This window comes from Pararge aegeria, chromosome 12 (genome assembly GCF_905163445.1).
Source record: "Pararge aegeria chromosome 12, ilParAegt1.1, whole genome shotgun sequence".
Taxonomy (NCBI): domain Eukaryota; kingdom Metazoa; phylum Arthropoda; class Insecta; order Lepidoptera; family Nymphalidae; genus Pararge; species Pararge aegeria.
The window spans coordinates 2,610,885-2,629,110 of NC_053191.1; the positions used below are offsets into that span (position 1 = coordinate 2,610,885).

General features: G+C 37.1%; 5 protein-coding genes across 7 annotated transcripts in view; 2 read left to right on the forward strand and 3 right to left on the reverse strand.

The window, feature by feature from the left end:
• Positions 1-6,910: 6,910 nt before the first annotated feature.
• On the reverse strand, positions 6,911-11,353 carry LOC120628185 (ataxin-7-like protein 1). The gene has a single exon (XM_039896431.1). The coding sequence runs from the start codon at positions 10,887-10,889 to the stop codon at positions 9,120-9,122; it is 1,770 nt and encodes a 589-aa protein (XP_039752365.1). The 5' UTR covers positions 10,890-11,353; the 3' UTR covers positions 6,911-9,119.
• A 1,195-nt stretch (positions 11,354-12,548) lies between these two features.
• LOC120628091 (mitochondrial inner membrane protease subunit 2) lies at positions 12,549-13,460 on the forward strand. The gene has a single exon (XM_039896307.1). It carries the CDS (start codon positions 12,711-12,713, stop codon positions 13,203-13,205), a length of 495 nt encoding a protein of 164 aa, XP_039752241.1. The 5' UTR covers positions 12,549-12,710; the 3' UTR covers positions 13,206-13,460.
• Positions 13,461-14,208: 748 nt separating this feature from the next.
• LOC120628362 (yrdC domain-containing protein, mitochondrial) lies at positions 14,209-15,025 on the reverse strand. The gene has a single exon (XM_039896691.1). It carries the CDS (start codon positions 15,004-15,006, stop codon positions 14,263-14,265), a length of 744 nt encoding a protein of 247 aa, XP_039752625.1. The 5' UTR covers positions 15,007-15,025; the 3' UTR covers positions 14,209-14,262.
• Positions 15,026-15,109: 84 nt separating this feature from the next.
• LOC120628363 (DNA-directed RNA polymerase III subunit RPC10) lies at positions 15,110-16,057 on the reverse strand. Its single transcript, XM_039896693.1, has 2 exons — positions 15,776-16,057; positions 15,110-15,317 (listed from the first exon to the last, which is right to left on the reverse strand). Exons 1-2 carry the CDS (start codon positions 15,917-15,919, stop codon positions 15,132-15,134), a joined length of 330 nt encoding a protein of 109 aa, XP_039752627.1. The 5' UTR covers positions 15,920-16,057; the 3' UTR covers positions 15,110-15,131.
• Positions 16,058-16,946: 889 nt separating this feature from the next.
• The window catches only part of LOC120627785 (ceramide synthase 5), a 37,993-nt gene continuing 36,713 nt past the window's right edge, over positions 16,947-18,226 (forward strand). For all 3 annotated transcript variants that reach the window (XM_039895810.1, XM_039895812.1, XM_039895811.1), the window contains exon 1: positions 16,947-17,245. In XM_039895810.1, coding sequence (XP_039751744.1) covers positions 17,067-17,245 — 179 coding nt within the window. In that variant the 5' untranslated portion in view covers positions 16,947-17,066. The remainder of the gene's footprint in view (positions 17,246-18,226) is intronic.

The following is an 18,226-nucleotide window of genomic DNA, read 5'->3' on the forward strand; positions in this document are numbered from 1 at the left end:
TCTTGTTTTGGGGCAGAGCTGCTGATGTAGAAACTATATTTATATTACAGAAAAGAACTGTGCGATCGATATATAAAATTGGATCACGCGCATCCCTTCGTACCAAATTTAAAGAAATAGATATATTTACAGTAGCCTCGCAATATATTTATAATAATATAATCTTTATTAAACAAAACGGCCGACTGGCGCAGTGGGCAGCGACCCTGCTTTCTGAGTCCTAGGCCGTGGGTTCGATTCCCACAACTGGAAAATGTTTGTGTGATGAACATGATTGTTTTTCAGTGTCTGGGTGTTTATATGTATATTATAAGTATTTATGTGTATTATATTCATAAAAATATTCATCAGCTATCTTAGTACTCATAACACAAGCTACGCTTACTTTGGGGCTAGATGGCGATGTGTGTATTGTCAAAGTTTATATATATATATATATATATATAAAAACATAAGTAATTATAAACAAAAAGTTGATATAAACAGTCTACTAACTAGAAACGGACATAAATTAGTGATATCTGCATTTCGTCTGATAAAAGTAAAGAAATCCTTTGTGGGGATGCTTTTATAACATGATACCGAAGGTAATATTAGATCTACCTTTACCTAAGTTTAAACAATATATTAAAACACATTTAACAAATCGTGGTTACTACACCATTGATGAATTCCTTAATGACAAGGCTGCTTGGAAGCAGGCCACTCCGCTTTCATCTCTCACAAAACAGAAAAATTCTAAAGATTGTTTATCTTTAAAATGATGTTGGAAAAGAGCAATCTGCTGAGTTTCTTGCCGGCTCTTCTCAGTCGGCCTTCCGAACCGGTGGTAAAGTCGCTACAAACTGACTTGATACTACAGACTGACTTGATGTTCCAAAAGTGCTTATTATTAGGGCCTACTTGAAATAAATGAATTTTGAATTTTTGAATTTTGACCACAGATTATATCTAGACAATTGAACAAAGCCAAGCCGCCATTTTCTTCCTTTTGATTTATGGCTTTTCGTAGTCCGAAAACAGCACAATGTACTTTGCCAGTGTCAAGTAGCTTGGAAAAGGCACGAACTAGAGTGGTAAGCAAAAAGAAAATGACTCCGCCATGTTGTTTTACCTCACCGCCATGACAAAAATGCCGCCATTATGGTTGGTTCAATTTTTTTGGTCAAGCTAAAGCCCGCCATTTTCTAAAAAGTAATTAAAATATTCTGTTGTACCAATTTTGTTTTTATTTTCGTATCCGCCACACTATTGTTCAAATGGGTACTGGTAATAATGTTATTTTATTTTTATTATTTTATGTTTTATTGCAATATTTGTCGTTAAGAATCATTCATATAAGTCAAGTCAAATATATTTTTTCAAAAAGACCCATAAATGGCACTTTTGATGCGTATAATAGCGAAAAAATTTGTACATGGTAGTGAAATGTACATTAAACTAAAAACCAAGTCCAAGAAGGAACCTAGCCGGTAGTATTAATTGAGTTCAAATGTGTTTGACCGCGCGTCGAAGAAGTACGTATACCTAAATTCTTACACACGCAGGTTTCTTTTATATATAAATTGTTTACTTTTGTCAGAGCCTGGTATGATTAGAAAGGTTTTCAGGAGTTCAGGCATAAAGTCTCACAAGGTTGTTAAGCCTACTGCCTAAATGCGTAATTTAAAGACCATCTTGCAGGACTGTTTTGCAAACACGACGAGTACCTTGATGTCGTAGAGAATCAGGGGCTTAGAGGCCTTGATCTAACCTGCGATTATCATATAGCGATCATCGCAATTGTTATTGGCTGAATTGAATGATTGCTCTCACTTATGTCGCATGTTCAGCTGGTGCCAATGAAGAGTGTCATCCAATCGGAAGGGATCGAGAACAACACGTTACTGATGCCAGGTTTCAGTTCAGGTGTTTTGCACAGCGTCGCTTAGCTAGAAATACTGCGCAAGTAAAATTACTTAACTTTTCGGGACACACAAAAACACTTGCTTAAATTAGAAACTCGTACATATTAAAATCATAAATAAATATACTACGACCATGCATGCACACATCGCCATCTAGCCCCAAAGTAAGCGTGTTATGGGTACTAAGATAGCTGATGAATATTTTTATGAATATAATACACATAAATACTGATAATATACAGATAAACACCCATACTCTGAAAAACATTCACGTTCAACACACAAACATTTTCCAATTGTGGGGATCACACCCACGGCCTTGGACTCAGAAAGGGGAAATCTATGAAGCGTCTGTTTTTTCACGAATCTTCATGAATGTTTATATTATGTTTTATAATTTGTTATTTACAAGGCATGTTTTGCGCCTATTGTACTGACTTACTTATCGATACTCGAATACAAAGAATATGTTGTTGACAAAAAAAATTATTTAGTCACACTTAAGGCGGCGCGGCCCCAAGTGTGAACTCCACACAATTTCAAGAAAATAAAAAAACAGACTCTTCAAGTAGAACAAAATGCGGCCTTATCGCTTAGTAGTGATCTAAGGATTAAAAGGAAAACAAAAAGGTTGTCAAACCTAACCTAACCTTACCTACACTGTTCAAACATAAGTACATAGGTAAGAATAACTACCATAGAGTTAAGATCATACAGAAACCGTGTACACAACTTATATTGGAGCATCAAAAACCACCACCAACCAGTTAACAGAACTTACTCGAAAGTATCTTTTCTTATTTAATTTTCGCCTAGTAGTTGAGCCTTAAGCATTTTGTGGCTAACGTTATCGTTTATGTATAACTAAGTTGTGGAAACTTCATTAGTTTATGTGAAAAAAAGACACGACATTAACTCTTATGTGTAATTTAGTACTGTTTGTTTTCCTGGAAAAGCTAATAAATTAATATAAAAAATTATAAGCCTAGGGAGTTTATTATTATAATAGCTATTGCCCGCGACTTCGTCTGCGTTTGATTTTGTTTTTTGATGTGGCATTTAATATAGTTGTAGTTCTATAAATATTCAAAGTATTCAGTATCGCTAAGCCTTAAACGAGGGGTTTGCTGCTGTCCGCTGAGGAGTTCTATCCTCTATCTCCAACAACATTCATCAGATCTACACAAAGTTTGGGGAAAATTAAACACATATTATAATCTCTAAAGTACAAAAATAATTATTTAAATCGTTATGTCGGAGTTATGTCGTCAAACACTTTCATCCCCTCTCACAAAGGAACCGAGCTTAGTGTCGGGATAAAAGTATCCTATATTACTTCTAACACTCCCACGAATATGTGTACAAAGTTTCATGAGGCTCGGTTAAGTAGTTTTTGCGTGAAAGCGTAACAAACAAACTTACATTGACATTTATAATATTAGTAGGGAAGTAGGGATAGGGATAGGGATTAGTAGGGGTTTATTTATTCATCATTTTCTACTCAACATAACACCGGATTGCTTAACCTCTTGGCGGGACGTATTTGTCAACATCCCACTAGACCAAAGAAAAAAAAAACCTGTGTTTAATTATGTACACGCGTTAGAAGTTATTCCTCTTTAGCGTAACAAGATAAAAATCTTTTCAAAAATTTTATCTTTCGCCTTATTACACATACACACATACATACATTACGTACATTTGTAGAAAAACGACACTAACGATAGAAAAAAAGGTATTGTTTGAAATATTGAAAGTCAACTGCCAAACCTTTTTTAGGAAAACTAAAATGTGATATACAGCTAATTTCATGGTGTCGGTTTTTTGTGACGGCGTGCGCGCGCATCGTAAAAATTCACTCTCACCATTTTTCCCTCACGCACCAAAAGAAGTATAACTTTAAAATTAAAAATTCACAAACTACCTTTGCTGGTAATGAACCTGGGACCTCTCAAAAGACACAGCACAGCACTTAATACAGCGCCAGGTAAGTGTTTAATCAAAAGGTTATTGTTTATTTTTCTGTAACTATTTTCCTGAAACAACTAAGTCTATTTATATGCGAAAAGGTTTCACCTCCTAGACATCTATTCGGGTCGAGTAAACGTATTATTATCATCCTGACCATTAGTTTGAAATACGCTCCTCGCAATCGTAGTCAATAACCCGTACCAATAATTTAACCCCGCTGAAATCGAATCTAGGACTGCTTTTTTTAAAGGCCATATCGCATACCTTTGTACCAATCAGGTCGCCGAAACGTGTTCACGATAAAGTAACAAACCGGTTCAGGTATTTTTGTATGTAACCCAATGTTATCGGATAAATTTAAAGATGTTAAAATAATGACAGTCTATAACCAATACATATTTGAAAATTGAATGTATTTTCACAAAAATATATCAAAATTGAAGAGAAAATGTGACTGCAATAATTTGAACGTTAGAAGCAAAAATAAACTTGCAGTGCAGTATACTAGATTACATAAAATAAGCATTTCATTCAAAGGAAATTGTATACTATTTTACAATAAATTACCGGTTGATATATTGGGGTTGTCTCTAAGAAGTTCAAAGTTCGTATTAAGCGAAAGCTTATAGAAAAGTCCTATTATAGTATAAAGGATTACGTAAACGATAAAAAAGCTTGGGTGTGAACAATTGCTCTAACCAGGTTGCTTCTTAAATATTTTTAAATGACAATGTGAGATGGTGATAACAAAAAGAACACCCGGCTTAGTTTGTTGTGGGCTTCTTCTTAGACCAGGGCGCTTTTGGAACCCTCGTAGCTTTAGTTTTAAGTTTACGAATGAAGTTATCGCCATCACTACTCACTGCTAAGTACACATTTTGTATATAATCAACGCATCAAAAGTGCCATCTATGTGCTTATTTGAATAAAGAAATATTTGACTTTGACTTTGACTATAAATAACACTTCGCAGGCATGCAAAGACCAAGTCCTTCAAAGTGACCAAGGACTATAAAATAATACCTTTGTAGGATACAATCATTTCTTTGAAGAGTTTAATTCTTGATTTGCCGTAAAAAGGATCAAACATTTAATTGGCAAATTTACAACATTCAAGACCTAGTACACCCAGGTTCTGTCATCTATAAAGATATAGGCAACCGAAGACAGTCTTCTAATAAACCTTCTATAATATTACAACACATACATATTGTCACAACAAACATCACGCAGTTGTTTCTGGTTTTCCTTCAAAGGATGCGATACCCAGCGGCGTGCACTTCATACATGCACAAAAGCACTGCATACCCAAATTTTTGTATATAACTCGTATTGGAGGGGAATTTTTCCATTTTATGTCATGTGCCTGCTTTGATTGAATGAATGGAATGTACTTTTGTTGCACACCACAAGAAGTACATAGAAAAAAAGAAAAGTATAACAAACAACGTATACAACTTGGCGGCCTTATCGCTTCATAGCGATTTCATCCAGGCTCTGCTTTATGCATACCTTGCTCAGAAACCGTGTGCACGCTACTGGCGATACCCAACAACGCTTCCAAACCTTAAGCTGCACGTAAAAAATACTTTGCAGTTGGCTCATTCCAATGCCTGATAGGTAGGTTTCTTTCATACAAAGAAAGACGAGTTATATTTGCCATGTACATACGATTCCGGTATTCAGAATTTTAGTTTCAAGTTCACTGCAGTAGTTCTGCTGTCCTAACGATAGTGCAACAATTTCTGACAACCCATCTGGCACAGCGGTGAACGCTGTGGTTTTGAGCTGGAGGTTTCGGATTCGATTCCCGCGATTGGGGGGTAATTTTTTTTTTCATATTCTGCATCCTTTATAAAATCGGTTTCCCGTCACTGTCAATGCCCATACAATAAATACTAAATGTACTACTACAAAAGTACACACATCGCCATCTAGCCCCAAAATAAGCGTAGATTGTGTTATGGGCACTAAGATGACTGAAGAATATTTGTTATGAATAATATACATAAATACCACTTACTGTTCTAACAACTTACTGTTATATAGTTTGACGGAATGTTTGTAAAATATCTGGTGTAGTAATTGTAGCTGAAAATAAAAATAATGATAATACTTATAGTATACAGATAAACACCCAGACAATGAAAAACATTCATTTTAATCACGCAAACATTTTGCAGTTGTTGGAATCGAAGTCAGGGTCTCAGAAAGCAATGTCCTATTTGTGTTTTAGATTTTGGTTCAATTACTTGATTCTAAAAATGGCTGCGCCCAAACTGGGTTTACATTATAATACATACGTAACATTATATTTTGTATTATTAATGTAACATAATAAAATTGAATTGGTGCCATTTAGGAATTAATACTTTATTTGTTGTACTAATTAACTGTATTTGTTTTATTTAAATTAATTTATTTTATTTTTAAAGGGAATATAAATTTTCTGCGAATATTTGAAATATTCGATTCGCGTCGACGTGTTGCCAACATCAATATCGAGCAAAACAAGCGACAAAAAATCCCATTTGTTGCATTTTTCTTTTAATTTTTGTTGTTATAGAAGACAAACACAAAAACATCTGTGAAATATTTCAACGAATGCTGGTAACACCAGCATTCAGCATTTCCTGAGATACAGCATTGTGACAGACGGACAGACAGACAGACAGACAGATAGACAGACGGACAACGGAGTCTTAGTCATACTCCCTCCCCGGGAGGTCATAGTCCATACCCTCTTAACCTTTGGGTACGGAACACAATAAATAACCTGCTGGGCACAAACCTTTAAAGGGAAGAATGTAGAGCATAGACCCCTCTTCGATGCTCCATTGCGATTGGGGTTCTTAACCACCATAATCAAAATTCATTGTTAGTTATAGCGACTGAAACACGTTACCTCACGTGCTCTCCCAGGCTTAAGAGTAAATAAAGCGAATTTCCCAACTTCCGGTTAGTACTGAAATTCTTTATCAGAAAAATCCGAACCCCCGTGATCCAACTAGGCAGTCAACAAAATACAAGCAATCATTTCAGGAAAGTATATTTTCAAAGAAACAAAACGTTCAACGAATGCGCGATGACAGGTTATAAACATTGAACTAAGAACTTACAGAATCGTCATTCAGCCATTATTGTATGCAGTTCGTTGTGTCCGAAAACAGTGGAAACGCCGCGTGCACGTCTGACTTTACACCCGCGAAATGTTGCTAGCTCACAAACTTTTTCCCATTTTATGGTAAACGTTTAGAACATCAGAGGTAAAATAATTCGTGTCAACTGTTAAATAGTAAACAGTGACTAGCCGTTTGTTCGAGAAACACTACTAAAGTGGAGTGGTTTTTGATGCTTCAATATGAGTGGTGTACACGGTTTCTGTATGTTCTTAGTTCTATGGTTATAAATTAGAAAAATGCTAAACCTATTTTGATAAATTTATTTTCCATTGATTTTGTAGATATTTTTCATTTATCGACGTTATTTATACTGGTTATATAATTTAAGTAGGTACCGTATTATAATTGATGGGGACTGATTTATAAAAAAAAAAAAATATTTATGTAATTAAAAATTGAGCCTAATTAATAAAAAAATTGACCATCATTAAAGTTTAGGCCACTTATTCACTGGTATACAAATGTTTCAAATACAAATATAGAACTGGTTTTAATACAAACATCATCTTCATGTTTCCAAACATATCAAGAATCTTTCCTTACTGCCTTAATTTATAAATACTGTATAATATTTTGAGGATTCATGTTTTAGTATACTCGGCCATGCCTTCTTAATGCCTTAACAGATTTGGATGTATTAAGGTATCTTTAAAATAATCCCAAAGTAACATTGGCTGTCATTTTTTTTTAAATCAATATGGCGGTTTTATGGCGTAATTTTTTAAATTTGGGAAATTCCTGCTAGTTTTGGGGGTAGTATTTAAGGGGTGTGAATATTTTAGCCGCTATTTTGGAAAACAAATAAAAATGATGGAAGATTAGGTACGCCAAAATTTTCAAACCCCTTTAAGATTTTTACTTAGACAGGTTGAAACTGTTAAAAACAAAGTCCAAATATTAATAATTATAGATCTGCAATATAATTTTGAAATCAGACTAAAGTGGGGTTTTCAGAATCCTATATAATATAATGCGAATAAGTGAGATGATTTGGTATGTACGTTTCTTTTTAGCCCAATTAACTGTTACTTACAATTTGTACAACGTTGAAAATTATAAATTAAAATTTTCAAAACTAAGACCTTGCATGATTTATTCATAGAACAATAAAAGTTACAGCCTTCAAATCTGCATAGCTTTAATGAAAAACCTAACCTAGCGAATATATAGCCGGGTTGAAGGATGAGATGTTTCAAAGTGTATTTGAACAGTTTCTTTGCTCGCAACATAAAATAAACTATTCAATTTGAAAAACCTATGTTGTGTAGATAAGAAATTTACATGAGAGGCCAGTGTTAAATTTGCGACAGAGATTTGATAGAACATTTTTTTGAGCCACATTCATCTAATTTAAAAGAAAAATATAATCCATCAACATTGGGTCAAGTGATCCGAAACCAACAAGTTGCCAAATCACATACTGTAATGTTTATGATACCCATATTCAATAGATTTTATATCTGAAACTTTGTAATTATGAATACGTAGCTTAATAGGGTCTTAATTAAAATTATGAATTTATAAAATTAAAAACAATTGGTAACAAGTCATTCAGTACGTTAACTTCCGCGACTTTCACCAGCCGTGGGAATTTAATATTCAAACCAGTCCGCGAGGTGCGCGCGTGAATTAAAACAAGACATTTTAGTTATTGAGGTATTTCCAAAGGAGGCGATTTACTATTACTGATAGACTTATTTAATAGTATTTATATTTTTACATGGAAATTTTCATCACATTAAACATTAATCCTAGGCCATTTTCAGTATTCATTTCAGTATCAACAATGAATTATGTCATTCGAAAAAATACAACCATTCTGCATAATCTATTAATCTGTCGACAGACTGTGCGTCGGCGATAAAAAAATTCTTATAAATAATATACAAAATAATACAAACATTAGTTCGCTTCTCGACAAAAAATGAGATTTAACATTATCGTAACATTTAAATTCCGTCGCGGACAAAATTCGTGATAAAACATTTACAATGCGAGTCCGGTTCGATTCTTTACAGAAAAATAAATATACAATATCCCGCGACCACACGAGCGCGGCTCAGCACTTCTCGTCGGCCAGAAGCGGGTCTAGCGAGAAGCCCAGCTCCAGCGGAGCGCCGCCCGCGCGCTTGCCCTTCAGCGGCCGCTTGCGCTCCACGTGCCCGTTCACGTGCCGCACGTCGGCGCCGAACAGCTCGCTCAACGTCTGCGCCACGTCCTTGCCGCCGCCCGCACTACACGTCACTATGAGTTTCCGCACTTCCGGCTTGTTCGTTTTACTCGCACTGTTCATATGCACCGTCTTGGAGAGCGCCAGGCCCTGCGCGTAGTAGCTGTTGGCGCCCTTGCTGGAGCGCGACAGCGACGACTTGATGTTGCTGCGCACCGTCGCGAACTTCTTGCCCAGCGTCACGGCGCCGCCCGCGTGCGCCGCGTTGAAGGTGCACAGCGCCAGCGGCCGCGGGCACGCCGCGTACCAGCACACGTCGCCCGGCAGCGGCGGCGGCGGGCCGTCGGGCGGCGCGTCGTCGGGCAGCGCGGGGCTGAGCAGCGCCGTGATGCCGCTGGTGTCGGGCAGCACGGGCTCGGCGCTGAGCAGGCTGGCGTAGATGTCGCTGACGTGCTGCTCGGCCGTGAGCCCGTTGAACAGCTCGGGCGCGGCGGGCGGCTGCGCGGCGGCGTCCCGCGCGGCGCGGTGCTCGGCCAGCAGCGTGTCGAAGGGCTTGGCGCGCCCCTCCACCGTGCGCCGCAGCGACAGCGCGTGCGCCTTGCACGTCAGCGAGCGCGTGCACGGCTTGGGGTTCTCGGCCGTCACGACCCCGCAGTGCTTGTTGGGGTCGTACTCTCGGAGGTTGAACTTCGTCTTGCTGGACTTGCGCGACGAGCCCTTGGTGGAGGGCGTCGACGGCGCCGGTTTTAAAGCTTGAGCATTGAGTAAACTATTATCTATCACAGATGGCAGAATGGGGGATGTGGTGGCAGCGAATTGTAAATTTGATAAGTCTGAGTCTGTTATGTTGTAGTTGGATAGCGATGCGTCTACCGTGGGATATAAATCTTGCGATTGTACTGTGTCGGTGGTGGATGGGAAATTCATGTCATGCATATTGCCTATATCTTGTATAATGTTTTTCCAGTCTGCTACATTCGTTATGTCATCCGCACTCTGTATACCTTCTGAATTCATGATTGCAAAAATGTCATCCGTTAAATTTTCACCGAGGGGTAACTCCTCTGTGTCCTGTATGCTGACGACGGGCAGCTCGCCGCTCTGCATGCTCACTTGCACGTCGCCGCCGAGCGCCGCCGAGGCCGCGTCGTCCAGGAACAGGTCGGGCGGCGGCAGCAGCAGGCGCGGCGCGGGCGCGGGCGCGCTGTCCGGCGGCACGTCGGCGGGCGCGGGCGGCGGGGGCTCCTTCTTGTGGCGGCTGCGGCCCGGCGGCTTGAGCTTGACGGTGGGCGGCGGCGGCGGCAGTATGGGCTCGGCGCCGTGTTGCTCGCGCAGGTGGCGGCAGGCGGCGCTGAGCTTGACCACGGCGCCGCACAAGTGACACACGGCGGCCGCCAGCTCGTCGGTCTGCGGGAACAGGCCGTGCAGGCTCATGCTGCTGTAGCGCAGGCGACTGACGCCCGCGCGCCGGTAGCGCGGCCGCTCCTTACGACGCGCCGGCGTCTTGCCGTCCACGGCCGCCGGTGCCGTGAACGTGGCGCCATCGTCGTCGCGCCGTGGAGACTGGTGGCCGATCTCGCTCACCCACAGGTCCCAGGGCTTCTCGTTGCACTTCAGAGGGCTCACTATCTTGGCCGCGAAAGGGAAGTTGCCGGACATGATGTGGCATTTACTGACCTGCCGGATGAGAAACTCCCCTCGTGACCTCAAGGAGCTCCGGCCATAGCGCTCGACTCGCTCGCTGCTAGGTTATTATCCCATATCTGTATCGGAGCTGGGGCCCAGCGATAGCAGCGTGCGACTCACATCTTCGCTCGTCCGCTCACTTCATTATTTACACGCGCGAGACGGCACAGTGTTTTGATTGTTTTAGCTTTTATATTTACAGGGACAGATGATCTATCTCACTGACAGCTGATTATGCAGGTTGTAAGTTTTTCTCGACCACGGAACACTTCCATCTGTATGCGATCCTTTCTAAATGATGTTTCGATCGCAATTTATACAAAGTTTGATTTATTAACTTTATTTTAATTGATACTAAACTCTGTACACACAAATAAATTGTCTAAAATTTCTGTTTGGTTGGTGGTGGTTGTGATTTACTACAGAAAGCATCAACACTTTTTTGAGTACCTATTTGTAATAGAGACCGAAGTCAAATTCTATCTTGTCTATGGTCATTCATTCGAAATTTTAGTGACGTGACAAAGTGTAAGGCTATATGCACATAATATGACTATTATTAATTTATAATATTATTGAGTTATTAAGTAATTACCTATGTATGATCAATTGATGTTGTTTTATTATACGTAAAAAAAATTTTTGCTATTTATGATATATCAGAAGCCTTAAGTGGTCGCCAACTTGATAAATGAATATTTTCTTTTAAGAGTTGCGTAAAACAGAATGAGCTCCATTCTGTTTTACGCATATCTTTAATCTTTAAATGAAATGAAAGCAACCCTTAATCTTGGCTTAAAAAATAACACGAAAAGGATGGCACCACTTTTAAACTCCTAAATTTAGTGTAGTGTTGAGAATCGTGCACAGTGAATTGCTATCACTGTCTTATATTATATCATCTCGTGTATAATATTGATGCGATTTATTTACTAACTCACTCTTGCAATGATGGATGTTTTAAGCTTTATACCTACTGAAACTAAAAATTTAATTTAAACCTGTTATGTACGCAATTTTGAAGATAAACTCCTTTCCTATTTACAATATTGCCCATTTAGTTGTACACAAATCTCTAGATTAGTTGACAGATTTAGAATTAGTGCTCAGTTTCCGTGAAAAGAACAGCACACTGCGAACGAATTAAAAATATACATAAAACGTATTTAAACCTTAGTTTAGTTTCCTAGCTCTCCTTGGCTGGGGTAGTGTAACTCAAGATTTCTGGAAAATAATAAAAAATAAGATAAAGAATCTTCTATTGCACATGTATTTGACTTTACCTATTGTAATTTTTTTTAATATTTAGTGCATTTTATTCCAATCTGGTCTTGATGATAGTATTATGATTGACCATTGTTTGAGTGATGGGGAGTATGAGCTAGAACTCACGTGTGGGCACTTGCACCCAGTTTTTCTTTTCCGTGAATAGAAAGGACAACGATACATCCACTTGCTACTCTTAAGATCAACATAAAAACACTGATGTTGGAGCTATTATATCATTCTTTATTAAAGGGATTGCCCGAAACCTGTTTTCGGATTGGGCAAAGTTTTAGATACAAAAGGCATAAGTTAAAGACTGTAGAGTCCATAGATATTCTTGGTCATAATTAAAGTGTCAATGTCAGATACAAAAATCGGTGGTCTGTGGTCAAAAACCTTTCTCTGAAAATCAATTCGAATCATATAGTGGTAAAAAAATACAATTAAAATTGATATGATCTATAAAAACTGCTATAAACTGACTATGTCGTTGATTCTTGTCAGTCAAAATCACACGCCGGCTTATTAATGTGGGTTAAAAGTTTTTTCAAATCTGTCCTCTTTGGCATACCAGTCGGGGTAACCTTTCTGGACACAGTGGGATATGTTGCTAGAGTGGAAGGAATTTCTATGCAACCGGTGCTAAATCCCGAGTCTCGGAACACAGACTACGTCTTTCTATCGCGCTGGGCTGTAAGCGACTACGAAGTGAGAAGAGGAGAAATAATATCGCTGGTATCGCCGAAGGACCCCAATCAAAAGATTATTAAAAGGGTTATAGCATTAGCAGGTGATGTTGTGAACACGCTCGGCTACCAAAACCAGTATGTGAAAGTCCCTGAAGGCCACTGTTGGGTTGAAGGTGATCATACTGGCCATACATTGGACAGCAACACATTTGGTCCTGTGTCTCTTGGGTTGGTTAATGCCAAAGCAGTGTGTATTGTGTGGCCACCTGATAGATGGCAAAACTTAGAAGCCACACTGCCAGAAAATAGAAAACCCCTGAGTGTATCAATATGATAAAAAATAGATCTACTTAACTAAATTTAATTTAAGTATGTATATAAACATCAAAATTATGTTAAATTTGTGTAAGAAAACGATAAGTGTTGTGTAGCAAATAATGGTTTTCTTAAATGATAGACGAATTTATGTAAATAGTATGCCTCTTTCAGATCTCAAGACTATTTATCTTTTGGTTTTAGATCTTACTACAAAACACTTAATTATTTATAATAATGTATAAAGTTAAATAAAGTTGTGTTCAATCTGTTTTTTTTTTTGTTTATTATTACTGGACATAGATACAAGAAAATGTTCAAACTCACTGAGTGATCAGCCACCATTTTTGGCACTGCATCATTCATGAACAGTCATAATTCTGTATTTATTTTTCTTATTGTAGATTTCTGTATTTATTTACTTACACTCACAAAATACAGGCTCCAAAATGAAAACAAAATCTTTCATTGAATTTGAATGTTTTCACATATAACTGGCGTTTAATACTTATGATATATTTACGCATATATGACTAGTTATTTTTATGTAGCAAAAGAATTATTAATACTTTTGTACATTTTATTTCTTTAATAAAATTATATTTAAAATATTCTGAACTCATGCCTATTAATCTATGGATCAAAACTACACCAAATTCTTGTATAAAAATTATAAGTGTAATCTGAAATGCCACAGTTCAAATATTGACAGCCAAGTAGTGCAGTGGGTTTGATTCCCACAACTGGAAAAATGTTTGTGTGATGAACATGAATGTTTTTCAGTGTCTGGGTGTTTATATGTATATTATAAGTATTTATGTGTATTATATTCATAAAAATATTCATCAGCTATCTTAGTACCCATAACACAAGCTACGCTTACTTTGGGGCTGAATAGCGATGTGTGTCTTGTCGAAGTATATTTATTCATTTATTGCAGCAAAACATTGTGCTGACCAAATTGCTGCCAAATCTATTTCTTTAATGCAATAAATAAATGAGGATTTTAAAAAAACAAAATAAAAAGCTCACAATTTACTAAAACAATTATAATTTCTTTCACTTTTCTTAAAACTTTATTTCACAATACAGATTAAACCATGTCTTTGAACTATCTCAACAATCTTCTCATAGGAAATTCCCTTTCTTATAATTTTATAAGTACCTTCAACAGACAAGTCTATAACTGTAGAACCTGTTCTATTTTGCTCTAACCCCTGGCTGAGGACCCCACCGTCAAAAACGGCACCCAAATATCCATATAAATGCTCAAACTCTTTCACACATAGTGTAGAAGGCTCGTTACTAAAATTGGCACTAGTTAATGCCAATGGTTTATTAAACATTTTTGTCACATCATTTATAAACCTGTGATTTGGAATACGTATACCGATTTTAGTTGTGTGCGGATTTAGGAATGGATTATCAAGATATTTAGTTTTTTCTAACACTAATGTTACAGGTCCAGGTAACAAACTATAAAGTAACTTGTCACTTAGATGTGCTGCTTCACCCCATTTTCTGATATCTTTTATATATGTCACACATATAGCAACAGGTTTGGCCGAGTCCCTACCTTTAATACTGTACAATTTTTTTATTGATTCTGGACAATTGGCACTGCATGCTAGCCCATACACAGTATCTGTAGGCACTGCTATCACATGACCGGTTGATAATAAATCTGCAGCTTTTACGCATGACTTTACTTGGTCACAAGGAATTACTGAAGCCATCTTGTCAAACTTCATCTTTGGGGATACACTTTTATTTCTCACTATATAACTAGAATGAAAGTTAAACTTTCTCAAATTGTTCATACTTTTTTACTATTACTTACTGCACAAGTCAGGCCCTATTTCTCACCCGCAACCAGTATGCGCAAAACAGTATAATTAAACAAGATAACACTTATAATATCACCTTAAAAAGTATGTTATTATATTTAATCCCGCCAATTATGTGCACACTTGTGGTTACAGCAACGGTAAAATGTAGTCATGGGTTCATCCGCAGAACGAGTTTGTAGTTGCATAAAGAAGGCTCTTCCATGCCCACATTTAGGGCAGACTGCATCAGTTGAATCTACGTTCTCCCATGCAGCAGCACCGCCCATAATATAATCTAATTCCTAAAAGCAAAAGCATACTATTAGTATTCTTTGCACCTATGTTTATAAGGAAATGGTTGTGAAGTTGTTAACATTTTAACATAATTGGTTTTGTTGTGCCTGTTACTAATTATAATCTGTCTGACCTGCAGCCAGGTACATGAATTTACATACTCTAACCCAACCAAGGTTTCTCCTTTTGCTTACACCCAGCTCCTACTTCCCCATTTTTCTCCCGCAATTCATAACTTTCCGTCTTATCTACATTTTATGACTCTTCAAAGGTGTGTAGATGGGGCTAATTTCTAAAACCAATCCCTATTCAGAATGCACATCATTAATGAATAACTTTCTTTTAGGAGCACCTAGGTTAGTAATAAGTACAAATTCTTTGCTACTTCATTTTTATGTTACTGTTGACTACTCACTAGTGCTGTAATGGCTGTTGCAATTTTATAACATGTTATGGTTATACTAACCTTCAATTTAGGGAAAGTGCGGGATGACACTTTCTTCTTTATATTATATACGTAGGGGCAGGTGTTACAAGCATACCGAAGCCCTGCTTCTGGACCTTCCTCTACCATAAGTATATTGGCGCATGTTGGGCAAAATAACATCATTCATCGAAGACAATATCTCATATCCATATATCAGATATCCAAATTATAAATTGATTGTATTTATTTCATATTTCAAATTATTTTGCACATGTTTTACTGCCAAATGACAACTTAAGACTCAACAAGAGAATAGTGTAATGTCAACTTGACAGTAGTAAAATGAGGGGCTCTGGATTCTGGGTCTCTGGTTTGTACTTTGTAGTTTTATTGAATTTGACACACAGAATACAAACAAACAACTAAGTTTCTTTAGACAATAGACCTTACTATAACCCATTTGCAAGGAACGAAATAAGATTCCTTCTAATCGTATTTAATTCTAAGACTATAGTCTTAGGACCATTTTAATATTAGGTAATATAGTCACAATTCAATAATTTGATCTAGAGAATATTTCTATTATTTTTCATCTGGGGTGTATGGGATTGGTCTTGGTTTTGGTCTAAAGTATGGAGGGTAGAGGTAAGGAGAGTCATCTGTGTATATGAAAAAGTGTCGTCAAAATGTATTAAATTAGGATGGCGCCACATTTGCATCAGGGTAACTCTTAAAAGAAGCGCCAAATATAAATACCGTACTATTTACTGTTTACGAAATAGAATCACTCTAAACGCACGTTTGGTTATAATAAATATGTAAGGTTATATTTACCACAATATTTTGTACAACGTAAGTTGTTGAAATTCTCAATAATTAACTACTTTAGTCGATAATGACATTAAATTTTTTAACTCGGCATACTTCAATTCATCTACGATTGCTACATTCATACCATACCCTATGCATCCACCAGCGCCATTGTGGAGGATTGTTGAACTGTTATTTAGCGCAACAACTGGACACTTTTCCAACTTTTCTCCCATATAAGATGACTCTCCTTACCTCTACCCTCCATAGTCTAAAGGAATACGGTTGTCAAATCAAAAAGCTGAAACTTGGATTCCAAAAGTTTATTTAAAAAAAAGAATGTCAAATCAAACCCCAGCAATTGAAAATTCAGTCAAATAGTTTTTTTGCTGTGGTTTGGACTTATAATATACAACTGTTTGCATTTAAAGCGTATTTTAATTCTAATATTGATTAGATGAATGCAAAATAGTGTAATAGATCCGGGATTTAGTATAGTTGACCGCGTTGCGTGTGGACAATGTTACGTGCTTTGTTGGATAAATTCTGGGACGAAGATGTGTGGCTGCCGCCGAATACAACTTGGGACGATATTGCTCCTGGTCCTGACAAAGAAGTAGTTTATGCTGATTATAGGCACCTTCTCTACCCCATACCTTTGGCCTTGGTGCTCATAGTCTTACGACAAACATTAGAAAAGTGAGTAATTTATTATATAGAAATCTGATAAGAATGCTTTAGAGCAGCGCTTCTTACCTATATACCCGTGTTCTGTGACTCACAATCAGAACTTTTATCAGTAGTGTAGATTGCTGATAATATATTGAATAGTATCTTGTTCTAATTATTTTATAATATATCCTGAAAAGTCCATGTTAGGTGTAAAATACTTGAATACAAGATAATAAATAATTAATGTTTCTAAATAAATACCCTTTAGTACATAAATGAAAAGTATAAATAATATTGTGGAATATTTGCCCAAAACATCAAAATAACAAAATAAGTAACTTAAAACTTAAAGTGCCTATTTAGATTCTATGATTAGAAGCGTATCACATTTATTCTTCATATTTATGAATCTTCATTTAGTGACAACTAGTAAATAGCTGGTTGCTCACTTATCCACGTATATATATAAATCTGAAGATTTTATAGATTTGATTCTGCTAATCCAACAATGTGGTAGTTTTTGACGAACTTTGACAAAAGTTGCAGAAAATATATGTGATATGATAGTGCAATTAAATTTGTCTATCTAATTAATCTTTAAAAATTACATGAAAACACAATGTTTATATCTTCATTTTCTTACATAAGCTTAATGATGAGAGCTCAGTCCTGGCAAGCAGACTTTTTTTTTATTTCACTACGAGTTTGCGGTCAAGAGCAGTGATGATACTAAGATAGTAACAGGCTAACCAGTTAGGGTTAAAATCCTTTTATAATATTAAGGATTACATGTATGATAAAAAAGCTTGGGTATGAATTGCTCTAACTTCATAGCTAAACATTAACTAGACTGTGAGATGGTGATAGCAAAAAAAAAACCTGGCAAAGTTTGTTGTGGGCTCTTCTTAGACCAGGGCACGTTTGGAACCCTCGTAGCTTTAGTTTTGAGTTAACGAATCCAGTTATCATCATCACTAACATTAGTGTACCATTTTAAATGTATGAACG

Excerpts from the sequence above, each read along its gene's own strand:
- LOC120628185 (XM_039896431.1), bottom strand. The coding sequence starts at position 10,889 with ATGTCCGGCAACTTCCCTTTCGCGGCCAAGATAGTGAGCCCTCTGAAG.
- LOC120628091 (XM_039896307.1), top strand. The coding sequence starts at position 12,711 with ATGTGGGTTAAAAGTTTTTTCAAATCTGTCCTCTTTGGCATACCAGTC.
- LOC120628362 (XM_039896691.1), bottom strand. The coding sequence starts at position 15,006 with ATGAACAATTTGAGAAAGTTTAACTTTCATTCTAGTTATATAGTGAGA.
- LOC120628363 (XM_039896693.1), bottom strand. The coding sequence starts at position 15,919 with ATGATGTTATTTTGCCCAACATGCGCCAATATACTTATGGTAGAGGAA. Across the intron at positions 15,318-15,775 it reads GCACTTTCCCTAAATTGAAG|GAATTAGATTATATTATGGG; the intron begins GTTAGTATAACC and ends TTTTGCTTTTAG.